Here is a 25,111-nt window from a genome sequence, read left to right as displayed (position 1 = left end):
GATAAAATGATGAAAGAAGTAGATGAATTAAAAAAAGGTATTTAGACATCTTAAATCACAAAACTATGCTAAATTTAGATAGGATCAAGTTAATTAACTATTCTATGAATCCTAAATCTATGCACAAATTAGCTTCCAAAGCTAAATTGATTAATAAATCTAATCATATTAAGGAAATGTACTTGCCAGGAAGTAAAAAAAAGTAACAGATACTTATGAATTCTTAAAGATATTTAGTACCCACTTCAATAAAGTTAATCAAGATGAGGTAACAATGGACCCCCAGGGTTTAATTAAAACATTCATTACAAACATATTAGGAAAAGGCTTACTGAAGATTAAAGGAAATTAATAGATAAACCCATACAATTGGCTGAAATTAAAAATCAAATTAAGAAACTAAAACTGAACAAAGCACCTGGTAATGATGGCATAATATCGGAATTATATAAAATAATGTCAAAAGAAGATCTTCACATTCTACATAAAGTATTTGTGTTACTTAAAGACCTATCTAAAGTACTGCCATCCTAGAAATATACATTTATTTCTCCAATTTTAAAGGCAAATAAAAATCCAGCAGAATGCTCCTCATATAGACCAATCTCACTTTTAAATATTGATTATAAAATATTCATGGCTATACATGCTGCTAGGTTACAACATTTTCTGTCATGCTTGATTAATGATGAAAAAACAGGATATGTAATAAACAGCAATACATATGACAACATTAAGACAGTTTTATCCATAATACATTATGCAGATAGCAAAAAACAAGGACTGATTACCTTGTTTAGCTTAGATATAAATAGTGCTTTTGATAATGTAAACTAGAATTACCTATTATTGGTTCTAGAGGAATACAATTATTCATCACATTTTTTTCAGCTTATAAATCTATTTTATGATAATTCTGTGGCCTACATAAAAATTGGTTCTTATTTATCAGAGCCAATGCCAATAACTAAGGGGACTAAGCAGGGTTGCCCACTTTCACCACTACTATTCACTCTAGTTATAGAGACTTTTGCAAATTTTATAAGATCAAAGACAGATATTAAAGGAATACAGATAAATAATAACTTAAATTCCAAAAATACTGCTATTTGCAGATTATATGCTCTTGACATTAAAAGATAACAGAAACTCTCTTAAAGAAGTATGTAATGCAGTAAAGACATTTTAGAAAAATCTGGACTTACTTTTAATGAAAACAAAACAAAAATTCTACTTATAAATGAAAATATCAATGACATGGAAGACAGATTTTCTAAATACGCAGAACAAGACAGTAAAATAATATACCTTGGAATCATTTTAAAAGAAAACATTAAAAACACAATAGAGGAAAATTATAAAAACAACCTAGCCAATATTAACACACTTCTTAATAAATGGAACAAGTTTACCTTTACATTGTAGGAAAGGCTCACTATAATGAAAATAATCATACTTCCAAAAATTCTATACGTTATACAGTCCTTATCATTACCCCAATTTAGAAAAAAAACTGAGAATTCATTTCTATAATACTTAATTTTTTCTGGTGTCCTAACAAACCAAGACTAAGTTTAAATCACCATAGAAGGGATTGGTCATTAGGTGGAATCGGTATCCCAGAAACAGAATTATACTCAATATCATCAGTTGTAAAAACAGCTCTTTTATAGTTAAATAAAGCTATAAAGGTATTTAGAGATTATATTCACAAAAATCCAGGATATAAAGCATGTCTTTTCTTGTTGTTTCCAATAGCTTGTGCACACAATAATTTATGTACTTTTAATTTAAAAACAATGCATAAACATAAAGAAAGCAATCTGATTTATTGGTATCAATTGTTGGATGGAACCAAAATACAAAGCGCAGAGAATATAATAATTAAATCCAATTTGGACAAAGATATGTGGTTAAATAAACAAAACTACAGACAAGCTATAGAAAGTAAGATCAATTTAATGCATTTGTCAATAAGAAACAATGTCCCCAAATTCATAGATTTAATGATAACTCTAGTAAATCAAGAAATAACTGATAAAGTTCTTCCATCTAAAATATATAAAACCAACAAAAATGTAGAAGAATCTATCAATAGAAACTATTGGGATTACTTCTGAATTGAAAATAACTATGAACCTAGTAAGGAAGCCAAAAAAGTATTGATATCCTCTAAACAAACTACTTCTTTCCTAAACTGGATATTATTTACATGGAAGTTTATGCATAAAATAGTTATAACACCTCATAGAACTGAATTAATATATAATAAGAAAATATTGTGTTGGAGATGTGAAACATGTGACAAGGCAGATTGGCAACATATGTTTATGGACTGCACAGTTGTCAAACCATTCTGGGGCAAAGTCAATGTTTTCTTGCAATCTTTATTTAATGATGAATTTACATTAACTAAATCATTAATTTTGTTCAACATACCGATACCTGATTGTGTAAAGAGAGTAAACTACCTGCTACTATGGATTCTTCTATCAACAGCAAGGAAAACAATCACCAAGAATTGGAAAAGTGAGCAAACTTCTGCAATGAAAGAATCTGTAAATATGGCAATCAACGTCGGTCACTACGAAAATATATATAAATATATGAATAATATGGAAACCTTTTCCTACTCTATTTCTTCAACAATAGCATTAGGAATAATTGGTTGTTTAGTTACTTAGTAGACACCTTTGTAAGTTGTTGTTTTGTTACAGTTTGTGTCATTTGTTAATGTTGTTATATTTCAATTTTGTATTTTAATGTCATAATTGATACTTATATATTAAAATCAATAAAAACATTTAAAAATACTTTTAGTGTCTGGAGCTATGCCTTGGTGGTTTTCAAGTGGATTTTTTTTTTAGTTTATTATGTTTGTCTCTTTCTGCAATGCCAAAAATATTTTAGTAGTCTAAAAATGTTCAACTTCCCATTGAAAAAAACAAGGTAAAAAATAAATTTGCAACTATTCTGGTCCAAGATTATCTGCACATACCTATTAACCCCAGCTAGAGCAGCAATATGAAAGGAAAAACTTCTAGCCCAATTACAGTAAGGTCTACCCATAGTTGCAACTACCTCAAAGAAAAAAACACTAATACATTACCAACCATCTCAAATAAGAAATGTTGTTTCACTACAAACTCCCCTGTTTCTTGAACCTTGCTGGTTAACACTGTCAGAGACCAAACTGATACAATTACATTGACCTCCTACTCTGCTTTATGCTCTACAAAACCCTAAACCCCAAATTATACTTAACCCTTGAAGAGAAACTCTTTGCTAAAATTTCCACATACAACCTCAGAGGTTGTTCTCTGTCTGCTCCCAACCTTATGATTCCTTTAATCAAAGTTCATTGCTCAAACCATGCATTCTCTACTCTTCATCCAACACTGTGGGAATCACTTCCAATCCTTCTACGAGACTCCCCCCTTTATGCTGAATTCATACTACTGCTCCAGAATTTCCTGTACAAGATAAGTGTCAATGTCCTCATACAGACCACATCACTTAAACCTCATTCTTATAAATCAACTCTGTAGAAACTAATACTTATTTCTCCCTCTCAAACCCTTCCTCATCCTACTATCCTTTCTTTTCTAAATTTTTTTCTTGCTTTTGTGCCTTCTTCAATCCCTTCTAAAATACTCTTCTCTTACATTGCTTTTACTATACTAATTTTCCCAACTGCCATATATGAAGTACAGTGCAGTGCTTAAACCTGCTAATTTAACTTATCTGGGTTGCTATTTATACATTCATTTATTGTATCTAAATAAGTATTGTGACTGTATTTACCTGGGCTGTGCCTGCAATTGTACCCCTGGGATTAGTGCTCTACCCTGCTATCAAAATTAGAAATAATTAAATTATTGTCTCATTAGACTGAGTCATTCAACATGGGAGATGCAGACTGTTTCATATAAAATTCCTTATCAGTGTTATTTGTGGGTAAAGAAGAGCTTTTGCTTTTCTTATTATGAGAAATACAAAAAAAAAAAGAAGATGACTTTCTGGGTGGTCTAGCAATATTAACATGTACCAAAATTTGAATTTGGGACTAACATCAGTGCAGAGTCTTCTAAGGATTAACTAAGCTATTTGATTGGAGTATACTATCACCATATGCCTGCTGGAACAATTTTGAAATATTCCTGAGCATAGGCAATAGTCAGTCATAAGACAAATGACTTATCGTATTTGCCATAATTAAAAAATGGTCAATGGAACACAGTTTACTCATTGTGTGGCAAATAAAGGCCAGACCTTTATAGGTTCATAGATTACTAGTAGGATAACTGCCCTTGAAGACCATTTTAAGTCTAGCCAATTACCTTATGTGAGAGTAAAATCCTGCACCTTGTGTCTGTAAGGTAAGCACTTTAAGTATTATGCCAACCTCCCATCCTGAACTTAATCAGCAGTAGAACTTTCATTGGTTCCCTTAATATAGAATGAACCAGTGAAGGTGAGACTGATGCTGTTACTGGGATGCACTGCTTCACAAACTCCAGTTTATGAGTAAGAAAAAGATTTCTTCACTTGGGCAAGTCTGTCACCAAACGCCAGTGATCTAGGCCTGTCTATCTCTGATCTGTTGACCACTAAGGAAGACATAGGTTTGCCTACTTTATCTGGTAGGTCCAGTATCAATTACATTTTTTCACCAGTTTCATAAGTTACTTATCAATTTATCATATGAATCGTTATTCCCAAGTCCCTGCTAGCAGTTAGGTACATTTTATCACTTTCTTTTTATGTGGCTCTGCCTTTTATGGACTTTCTTCCTTTGAATCTGATGTTGAAAAATGTCCAAACAAGTATTTGAAAATCTTAATTTTATTCCCTCTTCCCAAATTTTGAACTTATCTAGTGTAAAAAGAAAACACTTGTAACTGAACTTACTGTTCAGTAGTCTTAGTAAAGATTTTTCTATATATATCTGTCTTAGTAAAACTTTGTGCATAAAGGTTAGCTTTATGTGAAGGCTCCTTGGAAGAATAACATGAAAAACGCTGTAACAAGAGGGTGACTAACACAAACACACTTAGTAGCAGATTTATGTGGAGATAGCACATTCATTAAAAGATCACAGATTAAATGTGTTATATAAAACTATTAATTTGCACCAAATACTTTGAAAATGTTGCATACTTAACTAAAGAAATCAAGACAAGAACTGGCTAAACTAGTAGTCACAAATGGGAACAGTAGTAAAATGACTAATGGTTTCAAGCAGACAGAAGACATGAATTAAGCATCTACTAATGGCTATAGAGAAGGGACATCCCACCCCATGTCAGTGGAAAACAGCTAGGTTTGTCTTGCACTGGCTCATGCAGGGAGGTGCAAGAAAATTGCTCAGGATTCAGCATGCTTTACAAGGTGCTTAAAACCAGATACTATTACAGACTCCTAAATTGGCTCTCTTGAATAAAGACCTGTACTTCTTCTTGGCAGTAATACAAATGCTGTCAGTAATGGAATATCTTTGTGAAACTTCAGGATGTCTTATTTCCACAATGTACTGTATAGAAGCAATACTTTAACTACCTGAAATATTGTATGCTTGTTCACTGACCAAGTCCAGTGAATTTATTTATGCCATGCCTCCTTTCTGAGTGTAGGTAGCCTTTACAAGGGAATGGCTAATTTAGGAATATATAGTACAAATTACTAAAAACATTGTGTAGAGAAATTGAAGTTGTTTTCGGAAGAGGGATTCAGCTCCCACAGGACTACACATTGCATCCATTTTTATGGTCATTGTGCATATTATGGATGGAGTTTCAGGAGAAGCCAGTCAGCCGCTTGCATACCTCATAACCTTTTAGTTCAAGAAATCTAGCAAAGCAAAAAATAATGGGGGGACAAAGGTCCAAAATCAGGGACAGATTTTGAGCACTGCTGTTATAAACTTGGAACTCTCCTAGAATAATAGGTTTTGCTTTAGCATATTTTAGCTGAAGGATATGATGTCTGAATCTCAAATCCCCTCATAAGTTGTGTATTATGCCGTTTTACAACATATTTGCTGTTTAGACAGTTTTCTGTATTATTTCACTTGCTTTATAATTATAATTTTGTTTCCTTACAAATTCATGTAATGATTTTCATGTAACTTGGAGCTTTTCTCCCCGGGCCTCCACTGAAAATGGTTCTCAAGCACAGTGGACTTTCCCGGTCAACAAATGTCAATAAATAAATAATTTAGCAACTTCAGTCCTCAATAATTTGCCACAAAATCACAAATTTTATGAGTAACAGACCAAACATATGAGGCAAAAATCTAGACATCCTGTGAAATTCTGGACTGTTAAGAAGTATGTCTATGACAGCTATTAGAAATAGTGTAGCAGAACCATTACTGGGATACAATAAAGACTACAGAAAATAGGCAAGATCAGTGTTGAGTTATGGGTCTTACCTGCCTAGAGATGAAAATTAAAAAGGGTCATACGGATTTGGTGTGGCAACTGGACAGGATTTCAGACTAAACTGGAAATAGAGCCTACTTTAGACATATAAGTCCGGAGATGCAGGTAAATCAGCTCCCTTGTTAATTTATCTGTCTCTGGGTGAGATTTAAAATACCTGTAAGCCATGTAACTTTAATTTAAAAATTAACTTTATGATAACAGCAACTGCTTTCGAGAATACTTCGTAGTATGACATTATTATTTGTGGGATAGTCAGACTGGGATGCTGTTGTGACCATACTTCTCAACTGTATCTAATTTTTAGGGAGTATCCTTAACTGGCATTCAGAATCATACATCTTCCTTCTAATTTTATTTTATTTTACTTTACTTTATTTATGTACTTGTTTACTTTTTATTTTTTAAGAAATTTTATTGGATTGTATTCAGTAAATACTGATAATCATGAGTAAACACTGATAATAATTACTCACATACTTATTTTACTTCATAAAATACGTGTTAAGTATCACCCTATTTCCAAGTTAAAGGTACCAGTATTTTTCATTTTTCAAGTCCCGTTTAGGGCTTTTTATCCAACTTGTTTTAGTTCTCCTTAATTCTTGGGTTTAAGGATTGAGCTACCCTGCAGGCTCAAAGTAAACATAGCCTACATTTGTTCCTTTTTTAAGCCTTTATACAAACTTTATATGTGAAGAACGTACTAAGCCAGCAAGTTGAAAAGTACATAATTGAAAATACACTATTTTACTTTTCCTATAAAACTTAGTTGTAGTAACGTATTAAAGTCGCACGCTGTAGGATAAGCGACTCGGAATGAATACTTTTTACTTGTGCAACTTGTTCTCTGCCTGGTTTCTTACGTTTTAAAGTTATGTGCTGTGCCTTTTCCATACCGTCATTAATTGCCTTCCAGTCACTGGGTGCACCACCCTGTTGTTTTCCTTTCCCTCCCTGCGTTGCTCTGTGCGCCACTCCTCCCTCTCAGATGAGCAGCACCTGCCTGTTGCACATCGTATCTAGAAAGCAGGAAGTTCTGCGCTTGGCTTGGGAATGTGCACTGTTTTGTATCGACTTTGTTTACTTTTCTAACGTGATTTAAACAATGGACGGGGGTCCTTATTAAGCATTATGGCCTTATCGAATTGCTGTCTGAATCAAGGGAACAGGCCAACAGCATCATATGAGGAGGAACCATGGAGAATCTGTCACTGGTCGCTCGTATCCATTCATTCAACCATACTTTGGAACCGGACGAACCTGCAGAGGCGCTGGCAAACAGCACCATCTCAGACTTCTGGGGTAATACGGTGAAAGTAAGTTGGGGCCAGTAATAATGTAACGTTTGGGAACTTGGCCCGGATACTTCTGGGGCGTGTACAACTAGCACGGTGTTTGTATGACTGAACTTAAGGTAGCTGTTAATCAAAATAGTGAAGAGAATTTTTGTAGGCACCAACTACTGGTGTCTTCAGTTTTTAACTCGTACACAGGCTATGGCTTCTAATTTTGAAAGCTGACTGTGAATGTCTTTGCATCCACAAGCAGAAAAAATGCACTATAACTGGAACTGGTGCATGTAATGCTGTTGGCAGTTTTCCTTCTGTACAGAAGATTGGTTGCTTTCAGAACAACTCCCGGCTGTACAGTGTTCAGATCTTACTGTCTACTTTGCATGCCCTGGGCTCGGGTCATATATTTACATGTATCGTGGCCATCACGACGCGTGAATTATATGTATACATATGGAGATTAATTTGAATAGCGATCAAGTTTTTCCATTCTGAAAACAGTTAACACCTTTGTAGACTTTAACTTTTTTGGAATTAGAGTTCTGACTATGGGAATGAATGAATTTATTGCTCACCAGTGGCGTCTCCACTGCTAAGAGCCAGTGCTGTCTCAAGTGTCCCTTGTCATGTTCCGTTATTGTGCTATTTTTTTCTAGGAGTACATGTGCAAAGACTTGTACAACAACAAACTGAATTTTTTTGGGGGTGGGTGAGTGGAATGTTCTGCTGTCCAAAAGTGTCATTATGTTTGTTTTGTTGGTGGGAATAGACGATAGTTAATAAATATAAATGTAATAGTTTTCCTGAGTGATCAAAGCTGTTGACCAAGAAATGGTCATCGTGCATGTGGCTTACTACCAGTTTGACAACACCTGATATTTCCTGTACAAGAGATTAAGTTAAAAAGTGAGGTTGTTAGGGTAAAAACCTGATTGGAATGCAAAAAGCTGTTATACATTAATGCATGTACAGAAATGGGTCTTACTAATGAGTTACAATAGGGCTCAGAAGTTGGAACTATATCATTTTAATGTCTTTATAACTTGTACTGTGGAACAGATGGAAGGAAAAGCCAATCTGCAGATTGCAAAATGATATACAGCACTATTAGTCTGCAATTTAGGATGGAAAGCATAAGGAAGTATATAACAGGATTGGAGAAATTTGTAATTGTGCTAATTAGTGGTTCCTTTTTCAGATGAGGATGAGCAGACAAGTTCTCATGCTCTAAAACTAAGTAGAAGGTGAATCCAAAAGTGTGATGCATGACTGCTTACAAGATAACTTTAAGAAAGGTATGATGTGGACAATATTCAGTAGTCATGAACTTGTCTTGCTGTTGAATTGGTAGTATAATATATGGAACATGGGTACTTTGAAGGCGTATCCCATAGGTTAGTACTAAGCTAACTGTCCTTGTGAGCCATTTTAAGTTTAGCCAATTATCCCTTGTGGGACTTGAACTCTACACTTTGGGTTTGTAAGGCAAACACCTTAACCATTAGGCCACCCTCCCAACCCATCTGTTGGATGCTAACAGAAATAGACCCATGACAGAAACTAAATAAAATGTCACATCATTTCTGAAATCCTAGTAGTAACCAATTTCCAGTGAGACATCCAAGTGTCCTGTAGTTAACTGCCCCTTATGTCAGCCACTGGGACTTTAAAGATATTGGCATAATACCAACAAATGAGCTCCACCCTGTATGTGAGTATTTACTGGCTGTCTTTCAGAACACTTGTGTTTTGTTTTTGGTCGATTCATTTTAGAGAGACTTACCAGAGATGTGAAACACTTTGACAGAAGGTCTGCCAAGTAGGTAGGACTTTGTAGTAGGCACAATATGGTTACCAAAGACATTTTCCTCAGAAAAGGTGGTATTAAATTCTGGAATTTCAGCTTCTTACATAATGGAAGATTACATTTTATGGAAGCTGGCATTTTAGGCCAAAACACATTTTTTAACTTGTAAAGCTTTCAGTTTGTTTACTTTAGAATTTTTTTATTTAGAATTTTTTTAAATTTTGATTTTTAGAGGCACTAAAATATTGGAATTGTGGGAATGACATGACGTTACACATGACAGTCATGGATATTTCTGGTATTTCATAAAGCAGAATTTTCAATTAAAGACAATGATTTATGTATATTAAGTTACTTGCCACATCCTATTCAAATAGGAGTGAACACAGTTTGTGTGATTTTAGTGTTCCATTTAGCTTCTATGGTATAAATCCTCTTCCGTAAGAAGAGTAGGGTGGTATAATTTTGATAGGCAAATTCTGCATCTTAGTTCTTAGAACAAAGTTCTTTGGGTGATGGACTCTGACCTGGTGTTTTGTATAGCTGGTACTGGTGTGTTCTGATATGATTTTGAAGCATATGTTTGTCAGTGCTGCAAAATGTAACGATCTGGTTTGTCACCTGTTTTAAGCTGCCTATGGAGTAAGTTCTTGATCCATTACCAACATTAAATCTAAGCCAAACCGTAACAATTATTTTGGTACTGTTATTGCACTGCACACTAGGCAATGTTTAGTGCTTCACATATTGATTTACTGTCTGAAAAATGTTTGGGAAGGGTGAAGGAGGAAAGAGAGAGAAGCCAGCACCGGTTCCAAAACGGACTCTTGTGAAGCCATTCAAAGTCGAGCCATGTAGCAAGCCCAAGCATTGCATTCAGTTGGTATTCTTTTAGTTAGCACCTCAAAGCCACGTACTTGTGAAGTAAAATGTTACTGGAAGAGTATATTAGCAATGTGTTGAGGCACTAATACCAAAAACAGTGTAGAATGGAGAAACTATGGTCATTTACAGATGTGGCTTGAGTCATCAGCTAACAGCTTATTATGGCAGCTTTGATTTCTTTTAATGGGTTGAGAAGAGGCATGATATTGTGTTTTATAGAGTATACATCGAAGAAAAGAGTAATTCTCATCGGTGAATATGTCCATTTTGTAGTATTTTTCATAGTAACACCTTAATATTGTCAGGCAATGTGAGAGAATGTGTAAGTCTGGAAGAGAGAATGTGTAAGTCTGGAAGACAAAGCTGGTAGCAGTTGAAAGGAGGAAGTTATCACCTGTCTAAGGACTGTTGGAGTCATCCCTGTCTTGCATACTGTTTGCCGTTTGTGACCCCCTTCTGTTCAAGGATGCATAAAAGAACAAAATAGAACAACACCTTTTGGTATTATGGCTTTGAGACAACAATAAAAAGGAAGGTGAATGAATGGAAGAGCCTTCCTGAGAGTGTAGCAATTTCAAAAACTGTAGTAATATGAGCAGACTTAGGGTGTTATGAAAAAGTAATAGCAGTATGGTTGGTTTTGCTTTCTTGTGAGCACCATCTCATCCAGCAAACACAAAAGTGGGCAGGATGGCTAAGCTAAGCCATCTTTTTTTCTGTTGTCAACTAATGTTTTTTGTAATGAAAATGCCTGGATTTAAGGGTACAAGATGCTTATAACCTTCAGCCTGTATGTTTTAAGTCTTGTATGCTTAGTGTAGTGTCAATAATATGATGCATCCCTAACTGTTGTGTTCTTAGAACTCCATAAATCCTGAATTAATATATTTTACGTGCCTTTTGTTGTCGCAGAACTTGGCAAGTCTTGGTTATAACTTTTTGCCATTAGTCGGTTAAACCCAAAGTACAGACCTTTGCCTTGTGCTTGAGTACCTTCCTTTCTTGATTTAAGGATTACCGCAGAAAAACATATGTGGTCTGAACAATTATTTTCCTTTTGAGACCTATTTTTGAACTGAAAAAGGTATTCGTTATCTCATCTCTCCTATTTAATAATGAGATCCATTGTTGGCATGTTGTCTTTGAAAGAAAAATCTAGTGAGGTGCTTGTGTTCAATCAGCTTGTTCTTGTATGTTTGAAGTAGATGTTAAATATTCTGTAGCTAATTTGTAAAAAGAAAAACAATTTTTGTTTTTAGACTAATGCATTTTGGCGTGGATACGTGGACTGACTACAAAAGACTATTTTCAGCCAATAACCTGATTTAGAAGTTGTTTGCCTTTACAGTGTAATAGTGTATATATTTGCATTTTAGCATGCTTTACAATTATTTTATTAAAAATTTCTAGTAATTATATTAGTAGGCAAAAAGTGTTTTGAGTGAATTCTAAAATATACAAAGACAAACCAAGCTTTAAGAATATAGTATTTACACAGTTGCTGTTCCTCTGATCTGCCAAGTAAATCCCCATGTAAAACTGGTCTTAAAACTCATAACTAAGGCACTCAAGCTCACCATCAAGGAGTGCAAGGACTGGTAAGAACTCGGGGCCACCACTAATATTCTAAAGATAACCACAATATCTTGTAAATTTACATTAGGAAACTTGGAAATGATGTCTATTACTGTACAAAGCTAATTTCCAATGGAGTCTCCCACTCTGATCCTGAGTTAATATCCTCACAGCCAAATTCAGTGCTTATTTCATACCCCCATCCCAGGCAAATGCCCCCCCCCACTACAAACATCCCATCCCTCTCAATCATCCTGGATTCTGGTATGCATGCACTATCCAAAGCCACTAGTTCCATGGTCCTGGTGATATCCCTGTCTGTCTGCTAATATCAAGCACCACTTAAACTGAAGAGGTTTAAGAAGGGTTTAGCTGTCTGCCCATGGGTTATGTCCCTGAGACATAGAGAAATAACCATGGTGGTACCAGTACATAAAGGTGACCCATGACAGCAGCCAGAAAATATTAGACAAAAATCATCTATAAAGTTATGGAGTGCCAAGCTGACCCTGGAGCCAAACAAAATTGATATGTAAAAGGTAGGTCATGCCTACTAAACTTAGAAGTAGTTCTTGATTGGACAGGGTTCTGATTAGTATGTGAACTGATTGGACAAGGTTCTGATTAGTATGCAAACTAAGGAAGGTGGTGGTCTGACAAGACTGTTAACAGTACCAGGTGGTGAACATAAAGTATGTCCAGAGTTATGGACTATAGCAATAACAACCTAAATAGAGCCAAAACTCCTTATAGTGAAGAATTTTAATGCTAGAGCTATCAACTTCTCATTGGCCTTCATCTTAATATCACCCCAAGCCTGGTGTTTTTGGAAGCCCAACACTGAACTGATGAAAAGCCAGTAAACACTTGCAGTAGTCATCCTCATGCTAGGAGGTTAAAAATGCAGATGAAGAGAATCCACAGCTCGCTGCTGTACCCATGACATTTCAGTTGGTGGACTCACTGTGAACACTGCTCAGATGTTGTATAGCGAGAAGTCTTGTCCAACTTTGGGTGCTAGAGTCCAGGGAATCCTGGGAGCTCAACTTCAGCCTTCATTTAAAGTATTCTTCCAGGCAAATCTCTGTGTAATGAAAAACAGGTCAGTATTGTGTAGCAAGTACATAATAATAAGTCTTGTTGTAGATGGAGCTAATCAGTGTCATCAACCCCCCTTTTCCTATTTAAACATATGGCTGGGGTGTCACATGAACATTAGTTGATGTGACCAAATCGCCTAGAGCCAATGTTTATGCCACCAGGTGGTTAACCCTGACTTTGGAATAAAACCTCAGAGGGACCATTGCTACCCAGATCTCCAGAATGTAGACAGTTTAACTAGTATCTTACGATTGTCAGGGGCCTATATTAAAATCTCAAAGCTTGACAATATTAAATACGATATTGTCGACACAAGAATACCGAAAGTGCACTACATCAAACATTTAAATGGAAAATCTCCATAGGGGGAGATTTCCATTTACTTCAATGTAGTGCGTTCTCGGAGTTGGCATATTTAAGTAGGGGAGGTGGGGGGTGTAGGGGGGCTTGCCCCCCTGCCTACACGCTATTTAGTATATATTTTTTTTGGTTTCAATGATTTAAGACTTCGATCACTAAAGTTTGATCTTTAGTGATTTGAAGTTTCAAACCTTTGAGATTATAATATAGACCTGAATGTCACATATGATGGTAATATAGCTTGTGATCCTTTTCCACCCCATGGTAGTACCTGTTCACTAAAACAGTAGTGTGATTCAGAGATCTAGGTCCACTATCCTTTGGCACCCTGTTTTGTGTTTAACATAAAAAAATTTGTAGGGCCAGGACGGTGTACATCAGATGCTGCTCCTAACTCGTATTAATCTATGGCTGTAGAGAAGGTTAACACTCTGGATAAAGCTTGTGTCCCAGTAATGTGAATTAGAAAATGTAGCAATTCTCAGAGAGACACTCTAACAGTGAGTAATTGCATATGGCCAAACATTGCTCTTCTGGACCCTAGCATGAGCTAGGGTCGAATCCATTCACCCCTTGATATTTTCTTTGCTTTCCTCTTTTTTTAGCCATGGCTCTATTTAATCCCCCTTTTAATTTTGTCTGCCTCCTCATTGGTGTCTCTTAACTTTTTGTACAGGTATTTAATGTCTGTATGGCATGATGGATTTTTTTTGTTTGTTTATTTTAGTCTCTGTCAGAGAGCATCAGTGCAGCAGTTAATGCTGTTCTCTTGCAGTGTTTAAATCCCTAGTTTGGTTTTCTCCTGAGGTGAGTTTGCATGCCCTCTGACTGCTTGATTGGGTATTCACTGATGTTTCTTTTTCTGCCATGTGACAAAATGAAATGCTGTCGGTTTGATTTTGGATGTAGATTTGCTGGTGAGTGCTATGTGTTGGACTAGTATCCTGTTCAGGATTTTATGCATGTGCATTGTGGTTGTTGGAATAAGTTCCATTCTACCACCCTCCCTTCTCCTGTAGTGGCTGAAGTGTGACTGAGAGTTCCCTGTGATGGCCTAGTATTTATCTAGGACTGCTTTCGGCCTTGTGCCTGTTGGCCCGGATAAGATCTGGTCAGTCCTCTCTGTCTCCTTCATTGGGTTAAGTATGCATATAAATGTTGCGCTATGGTTTGGTATGCCATCCATAGCTGGCTCCTGCCTTGTGCCCGTTACTTGACAGAATAAATTCCAGTCAGGCCCCCCCCCCCCAACCTATCATTGGATAAGTAGGCTGTAGAAGATGGCTGACTGGATGGATGTTTCAGTCACTCTCTTGTAGCATGTGATACCTGTGTGTCATATGTAATTTTTTTGCATATTATTTTCCCTTATTACAAGGAAAACATTAATTCTTTGATTTATAATTCAAACTTTGTATACTGCAAGAGTACACAGCAGTAATGGTTAGATAGGGCCTTTAGAAGGAAGTAGCATTTATGGACCATGTCTAGTATCCCAGAAGTTCAACATTTGTCTAAGCAGTGTTATGAGATTTTATAAATATATGGATGTAGTCTTTCTGTTGTCCACTTAACCCCAAATCTGTTTTGAGTTGTGTTTTTTCATTATATCATTCAACTATGAAATGCCAAACAGAAAAACTCCAAGCATCGGAAACATCAAACTAATCCTCAAAACACATGCACACTTAATCCAATGAATGTTTTTGGATTGTGGGCAAGCTTCCATGCATCCCTTGAACTTGTATATCAGCTCCATTGTCGCACCAAGTCAAAGCGGGTCTATATTAGAACATCGAAGTTTCAAAACTTCGAATGTTCTAATATCGACCCGTGTTCAGCGAATGCTGAAAATATCGAAGCTACAGAAAACCAAATTTATTTCCTAGGGAAAAAATTTGGTTGTCTTTCTGTTGCTTCCATATTTTCAGTGCTGTGGTGGAAAGTTTTATGGGTCGGGTTCAGGTAAGTGTGCGATTGAGCGCAGGTTAGGTAGCTGGGGTGTGGGTTAGGTATGTGTGTGATTGTATGGACGTGAGGGTTAGGGCACGGGTGAGGTGAGTGTGCGATAGTGATGGACCTTAGGGTTAGTGTTTGGCTTAAGGTAAGTGGATAGTTAGTGTTGTATGTATAGTTTTGTGTAGAGTTAGGTGTAAGATTTTAGGTGCATGTGTGTGGATTGCTGTTTGTTTGGTGTGCCTGTGTTGTGTGTGTGTGTGTGTGTGTGTGTGTGTGTGTGTGTGTGTGTGTGTGTGTTTTTGGAACAGCAAATTTTTTCCCTAGGAAAAAATTTGCTCTTCTGTATGTTGATGTTTTCAACTTTCACTGAAAAGGGGTCTATTAGAACATTTTGAAGTTTTGAAACTTCGGTGTTCTAATATAGACTCGTCAAAGCAGGGCAAAATATCACAAAAAAAGATCATCTTTAAGAAGTGTTATGTTCCTAAATGGCTTGTGCTGCAGGTATGTGGTGCTTGGGAATTTCACCAAGGCAAGCTATAGAAATACCTTTATTATAGTCCCTAACTTCACAGACACTGTCTTGATGCAGTCACACTATGAAGACTTGTTTAGTCTTAGGTCAGGACCATTTACTTATTATCTCTGTCATTGTTTCATCTTCAGCACACACAGTGTGTGTGAAAACTTTTTGGTAAAATCTAAACGCATTCTTTCATTTGTTTAGCCAGCACTTTGTTGACTGGGTTAGTCTCTCTCTAAGTCAGTAGTCTGTTTTCAGGGATACCTGAGTTGGTATTTTTATTGGCAAGGGGAAATCTGCCCAGTGAACCAAGGATTTTCCTCTACTCTTTTCAGCCGGAGCTATCTAAGTGGTGCCATAGGTATGCTACTGGGATCGGACATTTCCAGCATAGTGGAGGCTGGCAGTTACAAAGCTCGGAGTGCTGCAGGACCTTCAGAACATGATATCAAGATAGCAGAGGCAGATTCAACTTAATTTTGGTAGTGAACAACTTTAAAAGAGTCTTAATGAATTTAATCCAGGAGGAAGAACCAAAGATGGAGAGGAGACTGGAATTCAATGGTATAATGAGTGCTACAGGGACAGGAAGTTTATGAAAATGCAAGTAAGAAGCTGGAAGAATATTAAACAAATGTTTAAAATTTAATTGTAAAATCTGGGTATTTGCTCAGCAAGCTGAGAAGCAGGTTTTAAGGCCATTCACCTGCAACGGTATGAAGTAGGATAATGAACTGCAAAGACTAATGCTGAAACGGTGAATTAGCCAGATAATTATGGTGGTAGTACAGGGGAAATGCTGGAATGCAAAGGAACACTGAATGAATGCGCAGGGAACATGACAAGTGGTAAGAATCTGAACAAAAAGCAATGAATTAACAGGTCAGGTATGACACATTGATATTATGGATGTTTATTTTGCTGCTGAGTTTTCATCTAAAAGACGCAAAGCGCTTTAATTCACCAAAGAAATGAAGACTCTTGTGAAGTGACATTGTTTGTTAGCAGAGTGGTTTATTAATGAAACAGAGAAAAAAGCATGCTGTCACTGCTAGATTTTCTGTTTCAGAATTTAAGCATGCAGTTAAGTATTTAAATGGACCGTCCAGAGCGTCAGATGTTGAAGAATTGAGTCGAGATGATTTTTTTTTTCCTGTTTGTAGAGTACATGTTAAGAAAGTGTATATGATGAAAGAAAAGCTTGCACAGGAGGGTGGGAATTATGAGTAACACTGAATTTAAGTGAAGGAGCAAACATAGAAGTTATCAGAAGTACTAAAGTTAAATGGTTGGAAAAGGGCACTGTTTAGATACTGAGGATGACCAAAATCGTGGGTTTTGTGGAGAACAAACCCATTTGGTGCATGATTGTCTGCATCTTCTTTTGTTAAAATGTGAGGAGAGGGAGTATAATACCAGCATAGAGAAAATGTCAGTATTTCTGGTTTGGTTGCCCTTTGTTAAAAAATGAGGAAGAAAACAGTGGAAATGAGGGTAGATTAGCTGAAGATTTGTGAAGAAATCCGGGTTTAATAAATGGAGAATTGAATGTAGAAATATTGGAAAGGATGGGAGTAAATGGAGGAGGATGGTCTGCAGACAGAAATGTTTGAGATGCAAGCTAAAAATAAATATATAGTTTTAGAAACTGATGGAGAATTGGACTCCAGGACAACAAGAATAAAAATAAATAATTTTGGAGGGAGGGTTTGGAGAGGGAGAACAATAAAAACTGGAAGTAAGAAAGGCTCAAAGAAATGATATTATAGGAATATTTGCTTTAAATGTAAAGTATAAAGTGATATTGGCAGTTAGTGGGGGGTATTACAAATATGGATGCGATGGTTGTTAGACATATGGTGTGTGAAGAAGGAAAAAGAGTTGACCGTATGGGGAAGGAAAATTATATGATAAATTATATGATCAGTGGGAAATAAGACTTCAGGGATAAAGATTCTGATAAGTAAGCAAATGTAAAATGGTTTTATATATGATATGTGATATGAGGAGGAGGAAATGTTATGCTAATAGTGATTTTTTTTTTTATATATACACAAGTAAATATATCTGAAAGGGGAAAAAATGTTTTGAGGTAAAATAAGTAAGTAATGGTAAACAGGTCAGTTATGATGGAATATTTTTATTGTAACTCAAGGAAGGAAAGGTGGAAAATTAACACAAGATGTTACAGTGATGGAAAAAGTTAATAAAATGTGGAGGGTTGAAAATGGACAGTGGACATACAAAAGAGGATTTTTTTTGTAAATTTAACATAGATGTACTTTACTGTATATCTTGTAATGTGTTTTTCTGAGAAATGTAACCACTGTTTTTTCTGAGAACTGTCTGAAATTCACTTGTTATAAATGTAGTGTGGTAGAGCTTTTCTCCCTGGGCCTTTGCAGAAAATACTTTTCTGGTAAACAAAGATAGACACTGATGTATACTCAAGTTACAAAGGAAGCTATGGGGCACAGATGGCTGAATTCTCAGATCACAGAGCAAAAAGGGAGGTGGTAGGAAGCTAATAAAGGAAGGACAAGAATAAAAGGTTAACTATTTTAAATGAAGGGATGTAAATGAAAGGAAAACGGGCAGTGATGTAAATAACCGATGAGAATGAACGTATACCATGAAAATTGCACATATTAGTGGGTGGTGTGCAAGGAAAAGAGTAAGTATATTTTTTAAAAGCTGAAAATGGAATGAAAAGAAAGAGGCAAGATGGAATGTGAAAAAGCTTTGACAACTTATGAAAGAGAGAACAAAATTAGTGACAGAATAAGAAATAAAGCTAGTGACAGAAATCATATATTTTTAAAGGAAAACAAGTGAAAGTTCCCTTTTTTTAGGGAAAGCGGTTAAAACGAGAAGGTAAGGTGGAGGCAGTATTATCAAAAAGTAATATAAACTGGAAGAAATAATGACGTGGCTGAAAAAACAAATTGAAGAAAATTGAAGGTGAAAATAATATCTGGGGGATATAAAGAATTTAGAGCAGGAAATTTAAAATGGTGGAATTGCAAGAAACTAAGGGAAGGGAGGAATCCGCACCCGGACTAGATGGATGAATTTATGGGCATCATAAATGAAAGGATGAAAGTGGAAAAAACAAGTGTTTGTTAAATACTGAATTAGTGGCTGTAGAGAGGTATAAATGAAGTAGAGTGATGTGGTGGGATGACAACATTTATACAGAAAAAAGATGAAAAGAAAGCCATAAAATGGAAGTGAATAACTCTAGGAAATATGGATTATAAAACTTTTTTTGAAAATAATGCAAAAAGGGATGCAGAAATTACTGGGCGAAGTTATGAGATTTTTGTGCGCAATAGGAAGAGTGGCTAAAGAAATGTTAGGAATGGTAAAAATAGGTGGTAGTCGCACCTTTTTGAAGTAAAGGTTTTAAAATTTACTCCCAAAAGAAGACAGAAATAGAAGTAGTGCACACTGCAAAATTACTAGGCATTGCTGTAGATGACAGACTATCCTTTGAACAACTTATACTTAATACAGTAAAAGAAAACACATTTTAAGTTGGGTAAACTTTACAGACATAAATTTTACGTAGATAAACCCACAAGAACAAAGCTGGCAAATTCCCTTCCCTCCCCTACGGCTCTCCCATTATTACAAACCTTCACACATATCACAGTAACAAATTACAGTCATGCTATTATAAAATTGCAAAGTATGCCCCTGGGTTACCAAACCACACAATGTATTGCCAAGCTATCAAGGAATTGATTTGGCTCGAGATCCACCATTACCTTCACTACACCCAACTCGCTTTCCTCACAAACTATTATATAACCTAGAAAACTGCGCCACACTTCAAGATATCCTACCAACCTACATCCCCTCTAGGAATCTTCAAAATAGCTGGACAAAGCTTATACTCCCACTCCATAGCAAAATTATGGAATAACATCGTCCATTACACAACTTGATTCCATAAAAACCTTCAAACCTGCCCTAAAAAGCCGCTATCTCGACAACCACATCTGCCTTTGCAGCCAAGCCTATACACCACCATAGAACTAATCCTAGGACCCTGCTAAATAGTCAGACTGTTATGCTCCTAACTGACAACTACCAAATTAGTTATGTCAAGAAGTAAAGGACGTACGTAATCCGTATTTTCTTTCACTGTCTTATTTATCTCTTAACATCAATTGTTTGCATTACTAACCTCTCTTCTATCAAAGTGCTTAAATTAATAGATTGCTAGCATTTGATATTCTTCCTGCATGCAGTACTGTCATAAAGTACTGAATATGTAATTCCACTAAAACACTATATATGTAATACAAACACCTTACCTGACTGTATAAAATATTCTACTTAGAAAAACAATTAGAAATAAACTGTCATTGTTGTATAGTTTGCCTTTGTAATAATCTTGCACTGTAACTGCAGCTTTTCTCCCCAGGCCTCCACTGAAAATGTGTTTCTGACCCAGTGGACTTTCCCAGGCAACAAATGCCAATAAGTAATTAATAAATGAAGAGGTGAGATTTGTAATGTGATATAGCAAAAGCATTTGACAGGATGAGCCATGAGGCAATATGGAAAATGTTGGAGGCACGTAGAATTTATGGAGGGTAGTGAATTTAAGCATAACCCGTGGTAGTGGTGCTGCGGTAGCGTTGTCGTCTCACAGCAAGACTTTGCCCCATTCGATTCTCAGCTAGAGTGTCTTCTTTGTGGAGGCATACGTGAATGGGTGTGCCTTCTTTGAAGGCTGTGCGTCAGAGCTGGTAACTCTGTACGTAAAAATCCTCTACCAAACATTAGCGGACCGGAGTTCCACTGTGGCGACCCCTAACCGGGATAAGCCGAAAGACGCAACAAGTAAATTTAAGCATAAGATATGAAAAGTCCTGGGTGAAATTATAGAGGATGGGTGAGAAAGAACATAGTTAAACGTGGATGCCCCTTGAGCATTTGCTTTTTTTTGTATTGCTGACAAATGCAGTAATACAAATGTGCACTTGAGGAATGAGAGTAGCAAGCTAGAAGATGAAAAAAGAATTGTAATGCCCATGTATTTGCCATATGCAGAGTTGTGTGGGCGAGATTGTGGTAAAAATTGAAAAAATTATTAAAAGCTTTTAAGTTAAACAAATTGAAGAGTAAGAGGTTTGGTGAAATTAAGAAAATCTGTGGGATATATTTTACCTGAAAAGTAAGTGCATTGGGAGTGAAATTTGGAAGAGTATGAAAATATAATAGGACAATGAAAAATGATAGAAAAAAATGAAAAAGTTGTTGATTTGATGGAAAAGTTGTTTTGTATTTATTATGTAACAAAGACATATAAATGTGAGATACTTGGCATACTGGGAAAACTAGCATAATGGGAGTGTGTGTTAACTAAGATGGTGAAAAACTGTCTAGATATTTTCAGTTTCATTTAAAGGACAAGACTGAGCCAATTTTTTTTTTTTAAAGGATAATATATAAAAGGAGGTTTTAATAAAAAATACTGTAATATATTTGGCATTTATGCATCTGTTTTTGGGGAGTAAGGAACATAAAGGACAGAGAAACAAATGATGCAATGTGAAATATGAAACAGTTTGGAAAATGAGGGGAGGGGAAGAAGTAAATAGGAAAAGATGGAGGGAAAGAATATGAAACAAAGCTAAGTTATGAGAGGTGAAGATTAGTCAAACTGATGTAAAATGAAAGGAATGGTACGAGTGGTCGTAGAAAATTTGGTGCAACAATTTAAAAATTTTAAAAGAAGTAAAGAATGCTAATAGGTTCATAAGTACTAGCCTAGCTGGCCTTGGAAGCCTAGCCAATTTCCCTTTTGGTGCTCAAAATAACATTATGGATTGCCTTACCCATCCCATAGATAATTTATGTATCCTAATTAGAATAACTTGGATCATACCATAGATAATTTCAGGGGACCCATGCATGGGATAAAGAATTTAGGAGCTGCCTTTGCCCATTAGGAGCTGCCTTTGCCCATTAGTAGCACTTGGGGTAAATTTTCTGTTTCCCATCCAAAGATCTAAGTTGTGTTTTGAAAATGGACAGGCATGAACTTTGTTTTATGTAGATGGAAAGTCTGTTCCATAGCAGCGGCACTCTCTGTGAATATGTTTCCCCAAACTGTTCTCTTGGTGTTGCAGAAGAGATTTAGATCTGTAGTCTGACTTCTGAAGCTATTTGCTGATGTGTGATAAAGCCATCAGTAATGGGTTGGAGGATGCCTTGTGTACCAGGCACGGGTCACCACTTAGCAGTCTGTAGAATACGGAGTATAGTGACAGGGCTTTTGAGTTGGCTCATGTAGGACATGATGCTTAGGCTTTGTATCCTTTTAGTGAGTTATCTTCGGTGTTCCACTTGTTGCATATGTCTGAACAGATGCATGCCAAGGGGGGGGGCATTATATTCAGTGATTGGCCTAATGAGGGTTGAGTAAAGGGGCAATGACATCCCTAGATCTAAACACAATACCTTGTTTATTAGCTGTGTAATACAGCAGGGCTTTCTTAAAATTAAATAGACACCTATATGAATGCTTAAAACAATGAAAAAGGTTTGAAATGTTTTATGAGGGGGTGATTTTCTCTGAAGAATTTTGCTGTTTAATTTGACAGTAAAAGGTAATATGAAATCTAAAGTAATAAAAGAAATGAACGTTCTAAGAAAGAAACAAAACCTTTTACTTTGTATATGGTAATTTAAAATGTTTTGTATGTGAGGAAATTAAAATGTTGTATATGTGTCCAGTATGTTTTGGAGAAAGTTTAAAAATCAGTAGAAATGGGAAGGGTATGGGTTTGATATTTATGGAAAAGGGAGGAAATGGGAAATTGACAAATGGGACAAAATATTGTGTGTAGCAATGTGGGTATTGTGTAAAAGATGTGATGCATTATTGTATAACAAAAATAAAGATGTGTTTAGCTGAAATAACAATGGTTAGGGAAGGATGTTGTGTTTAGAGGGGAGGGTAAAAAGGTAATATAAATAACAAGGGAATGTTGTTACCATGAATAGTAAATATTTCTAATGTGAATCTGAAAGTGTAAATATTGTGAATATCAGATTGTAATCTGTATAGTAATATGATGTGTAAAACTGGATATTTTAATCCTCTTAAGCTACAATCTGTCTCTTTATCTATTTACTTAAGGCATGGGTTAAACCTTTAGACATCAATAAAGAATTAGGTGGTTCTAGCAGGGTTTTGTGGGGGGTGTTCATTCAGGTTGACCCCTCCTGTTATATCCATCTTGGGCATCTTTTGTATTTCTTCATGGACTGCCTGCCACTGTGACTTGTGTTCTGTAAGCTTTTAAGTACACTTTTTTCTGTCCTGGGCTGGTTTCCATCTGGTGTTTGAATTTACATTTGTTTTTCCAAACAGTTCTAAGAATACATAATTGATACTTAACAGAATCTTTTTCTTGTTTCCTTGGTTTTGCTTAATGTAGTTTCTGGCTAAACTGCAGGCATAGGTTCATAGAATCAACATTTATGCCATTTATTTTTCACCACTTCACTTATGTCTGTTAAACTAGCTACCAAAGCTTGTACTTCTTCCATGATTTCAGAGTATTGATATGGTATGTGTATTCTGGTCTTGTCTTACCTGTTTGTCTAATTCTGTAGTTTACCTTATTTATTTTCTCTTACTTAAGTTGGATACTACCATATAACCAAAAATTAATTTGCTGTTGGGCCCAAAACCAACGATTGTTAGCTATTTGCATGTCTGTTATGCGCTTCTCACTGGCAGCTTGATCTTTTTCACTTTGTTGTTTTTCTGGCAATATCTAATAGTCCCAGAGGATGCCAACCCCCCCCCCCCCCAATTAGGATGATTCAAAAATGATTATAAAATCTCCTGAGGTTTTTGGCACTTCTGTAATGGCAAACATGTATGTTATTAACTGGTCCAAGTTTTTGCCATATTCTTAAACAACTCTCTTGTAACATGAATGTTGTTGTTGTTTCTTTAAAATAATCCACCAGTCATCCATCCATCTGGGGATGGAATGCTGACGTTAATTCTTAAATTTTAAAACATTGGCATTTGGCACAACTGATGGTCTTTATACTGATCTCTGATGCAGTAGCCTGAAATATATGGGTTATATCCTGTCAAGGATACAACAGCTGTCCATCATCCAGTGCTTCAGGGCACCTTCCACGCTCCCAAACTGTCTTAGCTCAAACTGCCAGCTGACTAAAAGACAGGTTTGGACACCATGCCCTACAGAGCTTTACTGACGCCAAAGAGTACACTCCTCTGGGGCTTTTGAGGATAAGCAGACAGCTTGCACCATTCCTTTATTGGGCAGATAAGTTTCCTTTGGAGGAAAAACTTCCATTATTTATTGTTGCTTATTATTAATAATTTCCTTTTCAGGAAAGTTATTTTTAAAGTTAGGAGTCTGTGCTTTAATGTACTGTTATAAGACTGTAATGTACTTTTTAAATGGGAGTGCTCTTTTTTTTTTCTCCTCTGTTTAAAATATGTTTATAGTGACTGTGAAGAAGTTGTCATTTTGTTTTTGAAAAAAGTGAACAGTTGCAGAAGGATTTACAGAGCTTGCACTTATTTCTCCAGTTTTGTCAACTTGGAAGGATGTTTGTGTCACTTCTTGCAGTTTTCCTGACAGTAAGCCAGCTGCCCCTATAAAGGCAGATCTTTAAGATTTTATACACTCTCTTCCCAAACTTGTTCCGGCAGTTATAACTTCAGTTAATCCTTCAACTGCGGAGCACTTGGTTAATTCCAGTCCTACTCTGGCTGATAAGGATGGAAAGAATAAAGTATGGGAAAAGTATTTCCTTCTGCAACTTTGATTTTCAGAATTTTGAATGGTCAGGGTCATATGTTAAGGCTTCTAAGTAATTGTGAAAATATGAAATGTTTTTCTGCAGTGTCTTTGTGTGGGGAAAAATCTTCTTTAAACATTTTAAGTACTTCTATTCAAGTCACTACTCTTTGTATACAGCGTGTGATACTTCTTCCAGGGCAATGGCCACTGGTACTGTTTTGAAGAAGTTTGCATGGCTGCATTCTTAGAATCTCCCAGATGATGATAAAAATGAGAAGTTAAATTCTTCTTTTGAGAGAGATTTGGTTTTTGGTCCCTTTGCTACAGAGGTGGTCAAAAGGTGTGATGGA

At 36.1% G+C, this 25,111-nt stretch overlaps 1 protein-coding gene across 1 annotated transcript in view; it reads left to right on the top strand.

Annotated features, from left to right (window-relative positions):
* The first annotated feature begins 7,354 nt into the window (after positions 1–7,354).
* NIPAL2 (NIPA like domain containing 2) overlaps positions 7,355–25,111 on the top strand; it is a 1,611,812-nt gene continuing 1,594,055 nt past the window's right edge. The window contains exon 1 of the mRNA XM_044065637.1: positions 7,355–7,762. Coding sequence (XP_043921572.1) covers positions 7,643–7,762 — 120 coding nt within the window. The 5' untranslated portion in view covers positions 7,355–7,642. The remainder of the gene's footprint in view (positions 7,763–25,111) is intronic.

The sequence above is a fragment of the Protopterus annectens genome, chromosome 3.part0, assembly GCF_019279795.1.
Source record: "Protopterus annectens isolate FY-2018-M chromosome 3.part0, PAN1.0, whole genome shotgun sequence".
In the NCBI taxonomy this organism is placed as follows: domain Eukaryota; kingdom Metazoa; phylum Chordata; order Ceratodontiformes; family Protopteridae; genus Protopterus; species Protopterus annectens.
Note: the sequence above shows the minus strand (reverse complement) of the source record. Positions and strands in the feature narration are given on the sequence as shown.